The 19,028-nt window shown below is 38.5% G+C and overlaps 1 protein-coding gene across 3 annotated transcripts in view; it reads right to left on the bottom strand.

Annotated features, from left to right (window-relative positions):
- The window catches only part of rhbdf1 (rhomboid 5 homolog 1), a 103,455-nt gene that overhangs the window by 25,183 nt on the left and 59,244 nt on the right, over positions 1 to 19,028 (bottom strand). For 2 of the 3 annotated variants that reach the window (XM_004917941.4, XM_004917940.4), the window contains exons 3-8: positions 14,874 to 15,004; positions 13,871 to 13,981; positions 8,100 to 8,313; positions 6,844 to 7,050; positions 5,321 to 5,443; positions 3,988 to 4,151 (exon numbers count right to left, since the gene is read on the bottom strand). In XM_004917941.4, the coding sequence (XP_004917998.1) occupies positions 3,988 to 4,151; positions 5,321 to 5,443; positions 6,844 to 7,050; positions 8,100 to 8,313; positions 13,871 to 13,981; positions 14,874 to 15,004 (950 nt within the window). The remainder of the gene's footprint in view (positions 1 to 3,987; positions 4,152 to 5,320; positions 5,444 to 6,843; positions 7,051 to 8,099; positions 8,314 to 13,870; positions 13,982 to 14,873; positions 15,005 to 19,028) is intronic. The other variant, XM_002941196.5, reaches the window with a different exon arrangement.

Below are 19,028 nucleotides of genomic sequence, written 5' to 3'. Positions count from 1 at the left end.
TTGGATTTAGTGTTCTCTAATGACCCAGAACGTATAGCAAATGTGCAAGTGGTTGAACCCCTGGGTAACGGTGACCATAATGTTATTTCATTTGATGTTTGGTGCAGGAAACAAATTTACACTTTCACAAACGACTGCTTTCTAAACTAAGTTATATTGGTCTTAGTGAAGTCGTTTGCACGTGGATAGAAAACTGGCTACAGGATCGGGTACAGAGGGTGGTTGTTAATGGTACATTCTCTACTTGGAGTAAGGTTCTCAGTGGGGTCCCTCAGGGGTTCTGTACTGGGTCCACTTTTGTTTAACTTGTTCATAAATGACTTGGGGGAGGGTATTATAAGCAATGTATCCTTGTTTGTTGATGACACAAAACTCTGCAGACCAGTCCAATTCTATCCAGGATGTGGCATCCTTGCAGCAGGATCTTGACCAACTGGCAATCTGGGCGGCTAAGTGGCAGATGAGATTTAATGTGGATAAATGTAAGGTCATGCACCTGGGATGTAAAAATATGCAAGCCACTTATACCCTTAATGGGACTGCACTAGGCAAACCCATAATGTTGAAGGACCTTGGAGTCCTTGTAGATAATAAACTTGGCTGTAGCAAGCAATGCCAGGCAGTATTAAAAGGGGTATAGATTCACGGGAGGAGGGTGTTATTCTTTCCATTTACAGAGCGCTGGTAAGACTCCATCTAGAATATGCTGTTCAGTTATGGTCTCCAGTGCTCAAACAGTGCTCAGTTAGAGAGGGTCCAGAGAAGGGCAACTAAGCTGTTAAAGGGTATGGAAAGTCTCAGTTATGAAGAAAGACTGGCCAAGTTCGGTCTGTTTACACTGGAGAAGAGGAGCTTAAGAGGTGACATGATAACTATGTATAAATATATAAGGGGATCATATAATAATCTCTCTAATGCTTTATTTACCAGTAGGTCCTTCCAACGGACACGGGGACACCCACTCCGTTTAGAAGAAGGGAGGTTCCGTTTAAATATTCAGAAAGGATTTTTTACTGTGAGAGCTGTGAAGTTCTGTAATTCCCTCTCCAAATCAGTTGTGCTGGCTGATACATTATATAGCTTTAGGCTTCTTAGCAAGTGAGGGAATACAGGGTTATGGGAGATAGCTCTTAGTACAAGTTGGTCCGATTGCCTGGAGTCAGGAAGGAATTTTTTCCCCTCTGCGGCAAATTACAGAGGCTTTAGATGGGTTTTTTGCCTTCCTCTGGATCAACTAGAAGTTAGGCATGTTATTTATAGGCATTATGGTTGAACGTGATGGACGTACGTCTTTTTTCAACCTAACTTACTATGTTACTACTAAAATTCTCCTTAATAAAATAACCTTACCTCTCACTATAACTTTAAGATTTTCAATTTCTGCAAGTGATCTAGCTGTGACTGAAGATTGTCAATTACTATTAAATGACACTTGGGCTCATTTATGAAGAGGAAACTTGGATAAACTGTTACTTTTGGGAATAACTGGGGAAAGACTGGTTGACATCAAACTATCATAGGCCACAGATGGCATAACAGTGACTGCAACAGGGGTTGACTGATGTAAATGAAACAACTTAAAGGGTCACTTTACCCCACTTTTTCAAAACTAGTTTAATTCATAGGACTTTGAAATATGTGAAATTCTGAAAGTTGAGCCACATTCTACTTTCTGCCTGTTAGTTTGAGATAAGGAGCAGCTCATACATATACAAAGGCTTCTCAGTGGACTATTTATTTGTTTTGATTGTGCTCTTGCAAACAGGAACCAGAATGTAACTCTATAATGTAGCTCCATAAGTTTCAGATTTTACCCTGTTTAGTGCAAAAAGTAACCTGACACTCCTAATGCTAGAGGTGCGATGCTTGGTTAAGGGAGGTATGCAAGTCTGACAGTACAGTATACTGTGTACAGCTGTAATGCAACACATCAGAGAAATGTCCCAAGCAAACCAAAGCAATAAGGAGAAACCAACAGCACTTGCACTACTTCTGTAAAATAGCAGAAGGCTTTGTTTTAAAGGCTTATTGAAGACAGGAAGACAACTTTTGGTTCATTTAGTATAATGTGCAACAACATCCCATTAAATAAAGGATCCTAATTGTTTCAGCAGCAACATTTTTTAGCCTAAGTACCTGGATTATTTACTTACTGCATGTCGGTGTAACTTTAACCTGAATTCAGTCACAGTATAAAGTCTTCAAGGCAAGAAAGCCACTCCTTTCTTTACTACAATCCACACTTACTATTTATTTTTATCTACAGGAGTTATAAAGGTTAACATTTTACAGACATAACCGAACATTCCGTTTTTTTTTCATTTTCCCCTTTCTTTTTATTCTCTTCGGTTAAAGAAAAGAATATATGTAATCTTGCTGCTGCTTCTCTACAGTTGGGAGAGGAAAGCGTAAATGTAGAATCTACAGCATATGATGGACAAATAACATCTAAGTACTGTACATACTAAGCAAGTCAAGACTGAGACCTTAAACAGAATCTGAGACTAAAGATCTTTGTCTTTTCTAACTTCTGGCCTTGTTGAAGTCCATTTTTACACTGTGAACTATGATCTGGGCATTATCCAGCAATTTTGTTAGCATTACAAAACTGTGATAATAACCCTCTTTGTGTCTACAATATTTTTCTGGTGACTAATACCCATCAGTGACGCAATGTCTGCCTATAAAATAAGGCATTAAAAATCTGTTTTGTATTCTTTTTGTTTTCTCATAAATGTTCAATCACAAATGTTATCTAAAAAAACACTACATAAACTGTAGCTACTTAATCTATAGAAATTTACATGGACAACTAAAATTCTCTTGATAAATAGTACAAAATAGTAATGACAGATATAGTTTTATGTTATAGGGTTATTCCCTCTGCTTTGAAGTGCTTATGTAATAAACTTCAGTAAGTTTGCCCAGGTGCAATAGCAAATAGCAACCAATCAGCAGATAGCATTTACCCCAGGGCCAAACGATCGAATTACCCTAGATTCTCCCGATATTGCTCACCCATAGGTGGGGGATATCGGGAGAAGATCCGCTTGCTTGGCCACGCCAAGCGAGCAGATCTGCCAGTGTATGGGGACCTTTAGTCCTTGTAATGTTTTCCCCACTTTTTACTTATTACAACACATTTACCCTTTCATATGACCCTGTTGGTTTCTTGTAGAGCAGTGGTCCCCAACATTTTTTGCACCACGGACTGGTTTCAAGCAAGACCGGGGGTGGGGGGCAACTAGTGCATAGTATATAATTTAATTATTACATATATAATGTAAATGTAATTATTAAATGTTATATTATGCACTTTATTATTCTTACATACAGCTTAATAAAGTACTTTGGCCCTTGTCCTGATCAGTAGAAAGCTTCCTGGGCTTTGAATAGCTGTTGTCATGGCTGTGTAACACATCAGGAGTTGGGATCACAGGTAATTGGGACCAGAGGTGGCCTGGTTCAGCACAGCCCACGGCCCGGCACCGGTCCCCGGACCGATGGTTGGGGAGCCCTGTTGTAGAGGATTATCACACCACAGTAGGTCTTTGGGAGGAGATCAGGAAATCAGCATACTGGGGCAGGCAGAATCTGCTATCAGAGTAATTTGTTATTTCATCTTCTTAGCCTATCTTTCTAGACCCTATTCATCTAGTTCCAGCCCATGCACTGATCATAAAGAAACTGCACAGAATAGCACAAAGGGTTGCAAGTCTCCAAAGGATAAATGCACACATGGTTCCATTTCCCAGGAAGCCAGTGCAAGTATTGACCTAGCAATGCACATGACACCCTGGGAAAATGACACCCAATAAGACCAAAAGTTTAGTGTGGCAGAAACTGTGGCATAACTCAACTTTAATAGGGTTTCTGTATAAATGTACTGCAGCCGTCTGCACTGCATTCAAGCACACACTGTGCAAATTCTGTGCTCTGGTTCCTCACATCTGAAAAAACTGAACCAATCTGATTATAGCCACTTACAGCATCAGATGACTTTTTTCAAGTTCACTTTTGTCTAAAGCACTTCCAGTCCGTTCTACCCCTTCTGATTTTGCTGTCTGTTCAGCCTCTTTGATAGCAGCCTCAGATGGAGATTCAAATACTTCATCCGGATAACTGGAGAGGTCCTCGTGAAGAACTCCTTCCTGACCGAAGGAAATTTTTGAAAAGACAAGATCAAAAATCTCATGCTGAGACTGTTAATCAAACAAACCTAATGTATTTCAACCTTTGATTCTAGTAAGTATTTTAAAGGACAAATATCTATTAATTTTTAAAGAAAAACAACAATGCCACCTTCCTATCAATTTCACAGTGGGTTGCTAATGCATCGTGTATAATGAACCCCTGTCTATGTGTGTGTGTGTGTGTGTGTAAAAAGTATACATGAAACCATTATTGTGGTTTATACTTGTGCTGTTTGCTTCTAGGTGCAAAGGTTTACTGAAACAAGTAACGGGAAATATTCACCCTTATTCTACCTGCACGCTGTTGCTTAAAATATGCAGTTATTGTGATTAAAAAAATACAGGTAAAACACATTTTAAAGGTCAACTAAGGAGAGTATTATTTTATAATTCTTAGTAAATGGGACTGCTATCTTATGCCATTTAATTTTGCTCCCCTGTGAGGGTGTTACATTCACATTTACCCCTTGCTTGGCCCTTTTCAAGTTTGTGGGGTGAAAACACATGGACAATGGACCACCCAAAGATGTGGGATGGCAGTATGCATGCTATCAAATAAAAGTACAAAGATCAACCATTTCTAAATTGGATGTACTCCTACACATAGTTCAAATAAGTGTTTTCACCAAAATAACAACCAAACACTAAAGAAGAATGGGAAAAGTAGAAAAAAGTAAATCTATAGTATATAAGTTTTGAACTTCAGACTTAATATATCTGAGTTTAAAGAAGCAGAATGTCCCCTTGCTAAAATGGGTGCAATGAATAGGACTTGTGCTGAACATACTTCATGCCTATTGTTCTAATCACACAAAAAACGTTGGTTTTTGCTATTTCTTGAGCCAAACGTGTAAATTGAAGTTTTTCTATTTTTGGTCCTTACAAGGTAGATAATTGAATTACCAGTGGGGAAGTATCACAGGGCTGTCGATAAAGAAATAACACAGCAACCCTATGCCCTTAGTCTTATGAAACAGGGTAAGCTTTACTGCGACCCTTAGTTGCCATTTTTTCACTTTATTAGAGATATATGGCAGAATTTCAACAGTGAAAAAGTGTTGTTTCAGGTAGCAAAAAGAGCAACACAAACCAGTATAATACTGGGATAAAGAGCATAATTATTTTACCCTTGCAAAAAATGACGTGTCTAATTCATCTGGGAAATCCATTGTATCTTCCTCCAGAAAACTTGCTGGGGTGAAGCTTCGTCTTGGTACTCTACGTAATGTACCTTCCCTAATGGAACGACCCTATAATAACAAGCAACAAAGATAACTCAAGTTTTTGTTGACACTGTACTTGACAATATCCAATTACAGATCTTCATGGAAAAGATCACAGTAAATAAGCACAGAATTTAAAGCTGGTTTGGTTGGGTGTGATTCATCAAAAATGGCAGCCTAGCTCTATTGTTTTAGGATGTGACAACTGTCAAAATAGCAGTACTGCAATTACCTTTAACAATCCACTTTCTTGTTTACCCTGACTACTGATCAATCTTACCACTCCCAAAATATATAGCAAGAAATGGTGTGGGCTTTAATGTAATACTGTTTTAAGCTGCAAAACAACATTTCCATAAATTACTTTTTAACAACTAGAGAAGATACTTCTGCTGTTCCCTATGCTCCCTTGTTCCTCTTCTGTTAAACATTTTTATAAAAAGCAAATGGTAAACAAAAGAAGGCCAGACTGAGGTATTATGAATTGTAGAGGGGGAATGTTCAATAATAAGAAGAGAGACCAGTCTTGCACATGTTTGGAGACATCAACATTAAAGTTAAATTAAACCATTTAAAGTGGACCTGTCACCCAGACATAAAAAGCTGTATAATAAGCCCTTTTCAAATTAAACATGAAACCCAAAACCATTTTTTTATTACCACATCCATACCCATTATAAAAGCATTTAAAAATCCCAGCTGTCAGTCATATATTGCCTGTCCCGCCTCTATGCCTTAGGCATAGAGGTGGGGAAGAGAGTTACTTTCACTTTCAATTCAGAACTTCTTAGATGTTGCTGCCCTCCTCACATTCCCCCTCCCTCCTCACCATGTAATTATGTAACCAGTGCATGGACATGGGCATTAGGTCCCCCCATACTGGCACAGAAACAAGATATTGGCAGGATGCAATGCCTGCTTTGATAACAGTGTCCACAAAATGGCCCCTGCCTGCTTGCTGCAATTGTGAATTCCAAGGCTGAAGAAAATAAGATTAAAATAATTTATATAGTGTAAGTAAGGTTTATTTTGCTTGGCAAACACAATAGAAAACAATTTGGAATTATTTGCCAAGGTGACAGATCCCCTTTAAGCAGTTTTTATTTTTGGCTGTCTGTTGAGCACCCAAACTGGATCTTCAAATCAAAATCTGTAAACTCTCTACTGCATTAAGGCTTCATTGCTTTGCTTCTGTAAATTCCAATGTAAAACAGCTCAAAGGTGCTGAGAAATATGCATTGCTGTGAAGGGTAGTTTTCAGTACTCTGCACCACAACTATGTGTGTATGGAATTAAAATGCACACCCTAAAAAGGAGATGCCCCTGTGTAGTCTTAAGTTAGTTGTAATTGTGCAAACAGGGCATCTTCCTTTATTTTCCATGGGACCCAACATTTTCATACAATGGCGCTGCAAAGAAAAAATTACTTTCACAAGTGCTGCTGCTGCTCTGAAACTCATTTTAGCCACCGATTCCTTTTTTCGTCTCCGGGGATATCGACTAAATCCAGATCTTGAGCTGGTAAATGAGCACAAAGAAGCTGCACCAGGCGTAATGGGAGTATGAGGCATGCTGTAGCCATCATTGTCATCTACCATACGGAAAGCACGTCCCCGGGCCAAAGGATCTATAATCTGAAAAACACCAGAAGCTTTCTTACAATCTTAAAACAGATAGTACTCTTATACATGATCTTGAACTTTAAGTTTATACTGATAAGGTGTATGGATAAGGCATGCTACCAGTTTAACTAAGACATATAAATTAACCAAATGTTTCCGCCATTGTAAATTTATGTTCCCTAATGTTTCTATTTCCACATAATGAGCAATCCTATTAATAGCCAAAGAGTGCACTTCATTTGTCAAATGGTATGTTCCTTTCATCGTAAACAGCCTAACTTTAAATTGAAAAAAAATTGCTACTTCTCTGGACTGCTGCAGCAGAAAGGTAAGATCTCTGTAGTTCAAAGGGAAACTGCCTTTGTGCAGAAAGGAAGAGGCAAAGCCAAAATTAAATAAACAGAAAGTGAAAAAAAAAAAACCTGTACAGAACAGGCAGAGCAAAACAGTGGAATTTTTATTTGGTGCTTGACAAACATACATTCCCTCAAAAGTCTTTAAATGCTCATTTCCTTTCATATAACTGACTAAAAAACATATTATGATAAGTGTTTATTGTACATATTCTCATGGTGGTGAACAGCTTACCCTTATTTACAATAAGTAGGGGAGCAAGCACTGGAGTTCTAAGGGGCTCAAATTTGCACCAATCAATGTACATGCAATTTGAAACCATGCCCATAATCACACTCCAAGCAAACTGTGCTCAGCACCTTGCATCCTATTAAAGAAACAAGGTGTAGAGCAACCCTATACTTAACACCAGCCTAGCTCTTCTGCCAGTGGATGCCTACAATACACCCATATAAAAGCAGCACCAGCAAGTGCTGCCTGCTGGGCATACAGAAAGTGGCGCAAGTCTTTGTGTTCCATTTTGTGAGAAGATAGAGTTGGAGCTATGGGCACAAGAAGGAAATACAAAGGGTCAAAGAGCAAATTAATGAGAGAGATTTGTGCCTGTTTTGTGCTCTTTGTACCTTTCCCTGTCATTATAAATGAGGCCTAATATCACTTAAGTTCTTACAGCATGTTCTAAAGCAAATTATAAATGTTAATACTACCTTCTGCATATTAAATTGAGTTGGTCCAACATAAAGGGGGGGAGGAGTTTCTGTGCTTGTTAGGGATATGTTATCTTGACTTGGAAGGTCCATTTCTCGTATAACTTGGGGTTTTAACTTTCCATATCTCTGGCTGCAATGTCTAAGGCTTTTTCTTTGCCATTTTTGTGTGGCGTCATTGTCTTTGCTGACTCCGAACCAGTCGGCAGTTCCCCTGCAAATAGAAAAATATATACAAAATCATATAACATGTTTTATTAAATTGATCATAATAGCTGATTATAAAGCTATTTACCGTATTTTTCGCCGTATAAGACGCACTTTTTCTTCCCCAAAACTGGGGGGGAAAAGTTTGTGCGTCTTATACGGCGAATGCGTCTTCCTCTATGTGCCGCGGCTCTCCGAAGCATACTCGCTTTTATAAGGTTGCGCCCGTGCGTACTGATGTCACACGCACAGGGCGCAACCTTATAAAAGCACAGAAGCAGCTGGGAGCCGCGGCACAGAGAGGAAGACATCATGGGAGCCGGAGGCCGCTGGGGGGAAATGGAAGGTGCTTGGGGGCCCGGGGGGAAGCTGAAGAATGCTGTGGGTGCCGTGGGGGAGCTGGAGGATGCTTGGAGGCCCTGGGGGACGCTGAAGGATACTTGGGGGGAGGCCCTGGGGGAAGCTGAAGGATACTTGGGGGGGCCCTGGGGGAAGCTGAAGGATACTTGGGGGGGCCTGGGGGAAGCTGAAGGATACTTGGGGGGGCCCTGGGGGAAGCTGAAGGATACTTGGGGGGGGGCCTGGGGGAAGCTGAAGGATACTTGGGGGGGCCCTGGGGGAAGCTGAAGGATACTTGGGGGGGCCTGGGGGAAGCTGAAGGATACTTGGGGGGGCCCTGGGGGAAGCTGAAGGATGCTGGGGGTGCCGTGGGGGAGCTGGTGGATGCTTGGAGGCCCTGGGGGACGCTGAAGAATACTTGGGGGGGGGGCCTGGGGGAAGCTGAAGGATACTTGGGTGGCCCTGGGGGAAGCTGAAGGATACTTGGGGGTGGCCTGGGGGAAGCTGAAGGATACTTGGGGGGGCCCTGGGGGAAGCTGAAGGATGCTTAGGGGGGGGCGCTGGGGGAAGCCTCATTATGTGCGAGCCCAGAGACAATTAACTTTATACAGTTGATGTTTGATTTGTATATATATATAATATAATAAAGCAGAGAGGAACGGCACTCACAGGCAATTTTTCACACTGGAATCATCAAAAGGCATCATAATCAGTGAGGTTCTTTATTGGGACTAATAAAGAACCTCACTGATTATGATGCCTTTTGATGATTCCAGTGTGAAAAATTGCCTGTGAGTGCCGTTCCTCTCTGCTTTATTATACACTTATTCTTCTGTTCAGGCACCCAGGTAGCGTTCCTAACTTTTGGTGTGCTGCTTTTTGAACTGTTTGTATCTATATATATATATAATATATACACACACACTATACATTTTTTGTTTTGTTGATTGTAGAACATCTCTAAAGCGGTCCATCTGAAGTGATAAATAGTTTTCCAGATCAACATCTACTTATAGTCCAGTGAATCAAATATGTAATTGATCAACTAATGAATCAGTCTGTGTATTTAATATTTACCAGACCAAATGCCTGTGCACTGGCCCAGAATCAGAATGGATTATTCTGTTCAATTTGTCCCACCACATGAATGGCTGAGTTGACTACAGGAATGTACAGCTATCAAGTGAAAAAATAGATATATTTTACAGCTGCCTAAAATTTCTTAAATTTATCTACAATTCTGATTTTTAATTCTTCATTTGTCTAAAAAAATATTTTTTCATTTGTGTTTTAAGCCTAAAAATGATGAAACACATAGACCTCCTTCCTTTTCAAAATAAATAGGAAATGCTGATAATTACACCTTATCCTGCTTCGTGACAGAAGTGTACCCTTCAAAAATGTGCATGAAAATTCCAAGCAGTACATGAAATCACCTGAAAATGCCGTATCTTATGAATATGGAAGGAAAAACTTTCACAAAATTATGTAATTCAACAGACCTGCAAAAATCAATTTTGAATCTTTTGAAGTCATGGGCATGCCTCACCACCTTTTTTTTACCAGTGGAGAGAACGATTTTCTGCAGGTGACATTATTCCCTAAAATACTAAGCTAAATAATTACTCCGAATATTGGGATTCGGCCAAATCCTTGGTGAAAAAACTGGGCAAATACCAAAACAAATCTGAATCAAAAACCTAATTTGCAAATGCGTGCGGGAGAAATATTTCAGCTTCTGTGTTTATGTGACAAAAAGTCACAGGGTTCTAAGGTTTTAGTTCAGCCAGAGGCATAGATTCGGCCGAATCCGAACACTGCTGAAAAAGGCACAATCCTGACCCAAACCCTGAATGATGATGATGGCATGCCAATGTGTATGTTTCCAGAAATGGCATTAGGGTATAATCGGTGCAAATCATTTGTGTGACATAACATGCAAAGGGAACCCTAAAAGTAATACTCCATGGAATTGTTAATTTCAGTGCCCCACTATGCCCATGTGCCCTATACTTTTAACTTGTGTGACAATGCTAGCAAATCATCAAAGCAAGTTTAATCTGTAGGATTTATAGCCACAAGTTGAAAGGAGCATGAACTGGCACAAGAACCTTTGTATGTTATTACATTAAATATCAACAAATGGTTAGAACAGAAGCCCAAACCACAGGTAATAGGAATAATTATTTTAATTAGTACTGTAAAACTGAAAAGATGGAAGAATAAAACTGAAAAGGAAGGACACTGCAAAAATCCCCTAAACTGCAGAGAGGAGGGAGATTAAAAAAAACAATGGACAGATTGAGAAGAAGTAAATGTTAAGCAAACTGACTGACAACAGAATGATTGCACTTAAAAGGGTGTACAGCAGAAGAGAACAACAGCTTTTCATTTTCCAAGCTCTATATAAAAGGTTTGTTGTGGTGCAGAATTTCAGCTGTGTCTGGATCTGTTTTGAATGTGACACATAGCTGTATAAGTCCTTAATGTCCTGAAATGCTCAGTGTTATACACTTTGTACAGAAGAAAATGCAGATTGCCCCCCCCCCCAACTAAACCAGATTTACATTTAACTCAACACTATGTTCTTTTAGAGTAGAGAGAGTGCAATATAAATACAAAAAGCTTAAATGACTACGTTACAACTTTATTCCACCTTGTCTACAACTTTTTTTTTACAAAAACTCCACACACTTAAATACAGTCTGACTTAAAAATCAGTATCTGGCTTTAAGATGGGTAAATAATAGTTCCATCACAATGGCAAACTAGCACAAAATTTAACATGTTTTGTTTATCATCCTTTAGTTCATCTAAAGCCAACATACTAATAAATTGCTACTGTAGGTTGTAAGAGTACAGCAAGGAGAATAGGGGGTTAGGGGGGTAATTTATAAATGTACTATTTCAAAAATTTTCCAAGATTACTGCTTTTTTGCACTAAAACTCCAAAAATTTGAATTGTAGTTCAAAAACTTAAATGTGCAAAAAAAGTAAAACTCGAATGTAAAACTTCAGCGTATAAATTTATGTAGAAGTCATTGGGAGTTGTCCTAGGCAAAGTCAAGCCATATTTTTAATTCAAGATTTTTACATTTTTGGGGTTGTAAAGTCACTTATTCAAAGTATTCGAGTTTTTTCTTTTTTTGAACGAGCTTTTCATATTAATATTAATAATTAAAGGAGAAGGAAAGGCTAAGTCACTTGGGGGTGGCAAAATGTTAGGCACCCCAAGTGACTTTAATTGCTTACCTTTTACCCCCGGCTGGTGCCCCTGTTAGGAGAAAAACGCACCAGCCCCGGGTAGCTGCGAGCGAGCGTCTCCTGTTCCTGCGCTTGTCTTTGCCTAACATTTTGGCACCCCCAAGTGACTTAGCTTTTAATTCTCCTTTAAACAAACATTCGAGTGTATTTTTAAAGTACAAACTTTAGAAATAAACTCTCCAATTCACAAAACCAAAAATTAATAAATAAGCTGATTAATGTACAGCATCACCTTCACATAGAGAGTAAAAATATGCAGGCAAAAAATAAGCACCACACTTCACTTTAAAAATGAGTGATTCAAAGGGGCACATTCATGAAAACGCGAGTTCGAATCCCGAATGGGATAAATTCGGATTGGATACGAAAATTTCTGAAGATCGCAAATATCACGAATATGCTTACGAAAAAATCGTATTAGTCACGAAAATATCGTATTGGCAATCCGAAAATCACAACATTTTCGTATTGAACGATCGTAAAATGCAGGAAAACCTTTCCGACTTTGATCCTTCTGTGCATGATTTTGGAAGCCTCCCAAAGGAATCAATGGCACTCTGCAGCTCCAACCTGGCCCAAGGAAAGTCACGATAACGAAGCTTGAATGAATCCGAAACTTTCGTACTTGGCGTGACAATACGATTTTGTTGCGCAAATTTTGTCGCAGAGTACGGAAAACGCGCGGAAAATACAAAAAAGTCGTGCAAGGTACGAAATTGAAAAAAACGCGTTCGGACGCATTCGGAGCATTCGTGGATTAGTAAATGTGCCCCAAAGAGTTTCAGAGATATTTTGTTTTAAAATGGTTACAGGTATGGCATCTGAATGTATCTTGATCATTTCACCTAGCTTTTCAGTTGACATAGAAAGACAGAGGAAAGCTACAGTATGTCTGTGTAACTAATAAGGATGCACCGAATCCAGGATTTGGTTCGGTATTCAACCAGGATTCGGTCAGGGTTTGGATTCCGCCAAATTCATGGTCCTGGCTGAACCAAATCATAGCATATGCTAATTAGGATTTGGAAGGGGTAAATGTTGCAGCGTGAACACGGAAGTGGAATTTTTTTTTAACCCACATGTAACCCTTCTATGTAATAATTAGCATATGCTAATTAGGATTCGCATTTGGTTTGGAATTCGGCCAAATCCCTTACGGTGAATTCGTAGGTTCAGCCGAACCCAAGAAACTGGGTTCGGTGTATCCCTAATATCTTAAGAGACAAATTCCTTTGTACAGAACCTTGCATACTGTCAGAGGGGGTTCAAAGCAAGGTTCAGCAAGGTTAAAGGCTTTCATGTTTAGCCAGCCCCTTAAATCCCCTTAATGTATATTACTATCTCCTTAAAAGTAAATCATAACATTCTCTAAGGACAACAGTACAGAGCAGTTTACAATTGCATTTTCATGCAATTATGTGCTTTTACTTATATATTTGCAATAATTTACCATGGAAAGTTATTTTTTGGGCATTTTGACACCTATGACTTCATACAGGTAACAAAGCACACTTGTGCCATTGCACTTTGTAGGTCTGAATTTAAAAAAACAAAAACGTATTTTATTAGTGAAAAATTAGTGGTCCAATGTTTCGGTCACAAGCACGTGACCGAAACAGACACTAAAAGGACTATTTATATATATATATATATATATTTTTTTTTTTTTTTTAATGCAATGTTTATCACTTAGAAACAGCTGATGCAAAAAGAAATTAAAAATTTTCTTGGACAGAGATTAATAGGCATGCTGAGAATATAAGCCACTGCAAAACAATTATTTTAGAGCAAGGATGTCCACACGCTTCCACCCTTTTAACTCCCTGCAATTCATCAGCTATAGGAGCTTCAAGGTTCAGGTAGGACATCCCTGCTTAAGAAAATGCACACAACAAATATAGTAGATTAATTTACTGTTAAGTAAAACTCATGCAGTACTCTACATGCACTTGCATGGGTACCTGCAAAATAAAGTGGAGAAAGCTCGCCTCTTTCTTAAACGTATACGTCTCCTGCCAGCAAGTGGGCCCTTCACAGGCATTGTACTGGTTCTCTCAAACATGACGTGCTTCCTTCAGGTAAAAGAGGAATCATAGGACAGGGGAAAAAAAGATAGAAGAAAAGACCATTCTGCTTTTAGCTGCTAGAAAGATCAGTAAAGATTTGCAGCAAGTCAGATTAGCAAAGCTAAAAGTCAGTGCAGTTGAAGCCTTTTAGAATTGCATGTGTAATGAATATGTAGACCCAAGAAAAAATAATGTAACATACCTTGTGGTACATATAGGCAGCTAACCTGGCCCTGATACAGAAGCGTCAAGCTAGGGAATGCCCTCTTATTGGCAATTTTACTGCCTAGCAATAGTATCAGTTGAAAATGGTTGCAACAAAACAACCCTGATAATAAGACTGATATTTAGCAACAAGCAGCTGTTCCATCGTGTAACACTGGTGAAAATAAAGCCAGTCATGGGTTATTCTACGTTTTTGTTATTATTTTAGTTCATTTTAATAATTATTACTATACTGAGAAAGACAGTGAATAAATATGGAACAGACATGAGTGTAAGCAATTATTTTAACAATTCCAATAAGTTTTTGGGGGGTAAAAAGGGGCAGCAAATAAACTGATATTCCAACTCAGGGCCTCCGATCAAAAACTTTAATGCCCAATACAGGTTATTTGTCTGGGCCCCCCCATTAACACAAGTATGTAGTACCAAAATATTTGCCCATACCTCTTGTGTGCTCTACACAAAAGATCTATTAGGGAGGTTTTGCTGGGATAGAAGGTTGAACTTTAAAGATTCTAAAGCTACTGGAAATTGTCTTGTTTCTTAATTTTAGGGGCCCAATGATATTGCTGTGGAGCCTAATAACTACTCAGTAGTAGTTGTTGTACTATCATGTTGAAATAACAGCAAAACTTAAACAATAAAAAAATATTACGCTAATTGCTGTTTGTACCTTTTAATAGTCTGCGTGATTGAGGTCTGGCGTTGTAAATTAGGTCGCTTCTGTTCATTTGGTGGTGACGGAATTCTTGTATTTTCAACTGGCATACTCACACTTCTTAAAAATGTTTGTCGCTTAAATGGCTGAAAGAAATATAGAAATTAGGATAGAAGTATACCAGGAAAACATCCAGGCTCAAAGTCCTTATTTTACACAGGGGTAAAGTTAATACAGACAGACAATACAATTTAAAATGTTTAAAAACAGGTTGTGTCTGCTTCAGTTCTTCACAGAACTGCCTGGTTTGCCTTTTGTCTGCTTTCTTTGTATCTTACAATACAGTTCTAAGTGTAATGGGTTGGTGTTTCTTAGTGCATATTGTGTGCATGTTCAGCTGAGCAAACCAATTATGTTCACCTGTCAACACTAAAAAAAAATAAAATAAAAAAATAAAAAAAAAAAAATATATATATATATATATATATTATGTATTAGGAAAATATATAAGAAATAGGTGCAAAAAAAGTCTGGGCAAAGGGTACTGCTTGTGTGTCTTAAGAGTTCTTGAGTCTCTTCCAGTACAGCGATGCAGTAGCCATCTGAAATAAATTATTAAGAAGATGCAGCGGTGTGTAGGTCCTGCATATAAATTCAACTGTATTCTGAATGCAGCATGCCCCCAGGACTGTGAAAAGGGCTGCATCTTTACTTGTGGATCCACATATACAAAGTGCATGAAGCTGCAGTTAATGAATCTGGATTCTGTACCTCTGCCTAGAAGTATTTACATTTCTTTTAATTTTTAAATAAACAGATGTCATAGACTATGTACATACTTGGCTAGGCATGTCTAATCCAATGCGTCAAAGAGGTACTGAGAAGTGTATGGTTTGTGTGGAAGGGTGCGTGCTTCTAAATTGTAGGGTTTCATCAGAAGTATGTGAAGTAAAATTACAATTCCCTTACACACTGCAAAAGCTGCATTAATATAGTAATTTATATAAGACATGTAACAATTATAATTTTTCCTTTTTTAGCTCCGAACTAAATGAGTGTTCCAAAACAATACAGCACAAAGTTTGCAAATAAATAACAAGGGGAAGGCTATCATACTTCTTAGGCATGTAGCCATTTTTTAGTCTTTACTTTTAGACTCTTTTTAGCCAACTTGTGCTACAAAATATTTCCTTAGACCTGTGTGAAAGTTGAAGAAGAAAAGGAAGAAATATTTGCTTACCTGTTACCACTATGCAAAACACACATCTATGATCCTTGAGAAAAATATCATATTCATACAAGTGCCATATTTTTTAAGAAGTTAATAATCATCCTTCAGTGGAGTATATTGCTACTGTTAGCCTTTTGTATAGCAGCGTTATGTAATTCCATGAAATAACAGCACTCGTGACTTGGACCATGTTTAAGTTAATGGCAGCTGATGTTAGCCAAACAAAAAATTCTTAGTAATGGCAGTTTAAGAGGGAGCAAAAAAAAGTCTGAAAAGTACATGTATATTCCTGAAAGTCACAGCTACCACAGTGTTTTCTTAAAGAGTATATATCCGGTGCAAAATGTAGTCTGAAAATAAAAGCAAACAGAACTCAGTCTACTCCCACTGCAGGGAGAGGTCTAGGAACATGTAAATATAATCCCTAATGCTCTTTTACTAAACTGAAAGCTGAAGCTTCTTGTCTTACAAACAAAGGTTTGCTGTACGTCATTGCCTAAACACATCTCGATATTTATTTGAGAATGTTTGTCTCACAATAGTGAGCATGTACTATAGGTTAGATAAATGCAAAATGTCAGGTTCTTTTCAATTTAACAAACCATTTTGTTTCACTGGATGAGAACTTGGCCTTTCAAAGTTTCTGTGCTTGTAGCACCAATAAACTTTATTAACATTTCGGGTCTGATTTATTATCCATGAACCATCAGACTGGTAGAAATCATTGTTAAAAAATGCAAGAGAGATTTTAATCTTGCTTCTGGTTTGTCCTGCATCATTTGCTGTATTTTCTGTGGGTTGTTTTTTTTTTTTTTTTTTTTTTTTTAAACAAACAATTAAAAGTTTGCCACCAAAAACCTGACAAGTGTTTTATTATTTTATAAAACCTACTCATGGAAAAATAAACCAAGAAGATGCAAATGAGATTTAGATTTGTCGTGTTTTCTCACCAAGATTATGAAGACCCTGATGACTGATAGACAATAAATCTACGCCCCCATATTTATTAGTCAAAGAATTGGGAAATATGAATTATCAAGAAATACAATGTCTGAAAAACATTCTATGAACAATAATCAGCAATTAGATACAGTGAAAACTCAATTTTACATCCACTGATTCCCTTATTTTACACAATATTTAGGGATGCATTTCCTGAAATTTACACCATATGTTTTCTTGTCCTTGTAATCAGGACAGCTAAAACTGGGGTAAGTTAGCTGCTCAGATTCTAACCTGGAGAGCTGCTGAACAAAAAGCTAAATAATGCAAAAAAAAAAAAATTAAGAGCAATTACAAATTAGAACAGCGTTCTTTACCTCATACTATAAATTAATTTAAAGGTGAACAACCCCTTTAACCATACAATACATTTTTTTACTTGAAACTTCAGTTATAAATGTCTGTGGGTTATCTGTCTTATATGACCACCAGGCACATATTAATGCAACAAATATTTAGTGCCTTAAAGGATCAAACGCAGAATAAAAGAAAATGATGGGGTTGTATGGGGCACGGTTGGACTGGGGGTTGCAGGACCCACCGGGGCTCCCGCCCCGGGGGCCCCACACCCGGAAGGTACGCGTCCCCTGCAGGAAAACTTGAAAACCACAAAAATCAGAATGTTAATAAATCTGCCTGTAAATATTGACCTGAATAAACATATACTTTCACTTTTTTTTATAATTCCCATGAGTGCACCTATATTGTGTTTTGAATTTTCTTTCATTAATGCCAGCACCAGGGCAATCAATTTACTTTGATGCTTTACTCTGTATTGACTCTCTCTCTCTATCTATCTGTGATGCATACTACTCGTGGGTTCAGGCTACTCATCAAGAATAGGTTTGGATGAGGCGCTGGTTATATTTTACCAAATGCAATGCACAATAATTGTAATTTATCAACACTGGGCAAGTTGGTCACTGTGGAATGCAGTTCAAAAATAGGTGAAATCTGATTGGCTGTTGGTGGCTCCGCCCACTTTTCAAAACTAAAACTGCAGTCCCCTAGTGACTAGCTGTGAAAAGGTTGGGGACCCTGGTGTTAATACTGTGAGAATGGCAGCAGGTTGAGTTTCCCCATTGAAAGTCAATAGGTAAAATCTGCTTGGCTGTTGGAGGCTTCGCCCACTTTTTCTAACCTTGAACCGCAGTTACCTGGTGCCTAACTCTGCAAAGTTTGGGGACCCTGGCATTATGATTGTGAGAATGGCAACAGGTTGAATTTCCGACAATAAGTAAAATCTCATTGGCTGTTCACAGCTCCGCCCACTTTTGGGCATGCAACAATCATCATGACCCCATGACTATGTCATTCAAGTTTGGGGAGTGTAGCCTCAAAGCTGTAAGATTGGCAGCAGTTTCAATTTCCCCATTAAAGTCAATGGGTGAAATTTGATTGGCTGTTGTTGGCCCCTCCCACTTTGGTGACACAAAAAGACGGGGGGCGGGATAGCTTAGAAAAGCACAAGCAACCTGCTTGGCTATAGGGTGAAGAAGAGTGGAGAGTTTGGGTGTTGTGCCCCTAAAACTGTAGGAAGAATAGCGTTTAGAAAATGGAGCGATAAGAAGAAGAAAAAGCGGAAGAATAAGCTGAAGTCGAAGAACAGAATGTTGGGTTTTTCAACCCAACATAATGACAGCTGCTATCTTAAACAAATGGTGGGAGCTTCTAGGGCCCTTTACTCAGGAATAGTAAAGCTTTCTGCAGAATATAGCATTCTAGGTGGCACTAATGTGGTGAATCTATTGGCAGTAAAATGCCAAAATGACTTTCCTTTTCCTTTAACATGTTTGCATAGGGTGATAAAGTTGACCATTTCAGTAGTAGTTTTTTGATGAACTGGTTTACTCTGCTCTATTTTGCAGGCAAAGATGCAAATATCTTAGTTAAACACAAAATGAGCTAGACAACAACCAACACCATGAGAATATACA

Source organism: Xenopus tropicalis, chromosome 9, assembly GCF_000004195.4.
Source record: "Xenopus tropicalis strain Nigerian chromosome 9, UCB_Xtro_10.0, whole genome shotgun sequence".
NCBI classification, from domain to species: Eukaryota; Metazoa; Chordata; class Amphibia; order Anura; family Pipidae; genus Xenopus; species Xenopus tropicalis.
Note: the sequence above shows the minus strand (reverse complement) of the source record. Positions and strands in the feature narration are given on the sequence as shown.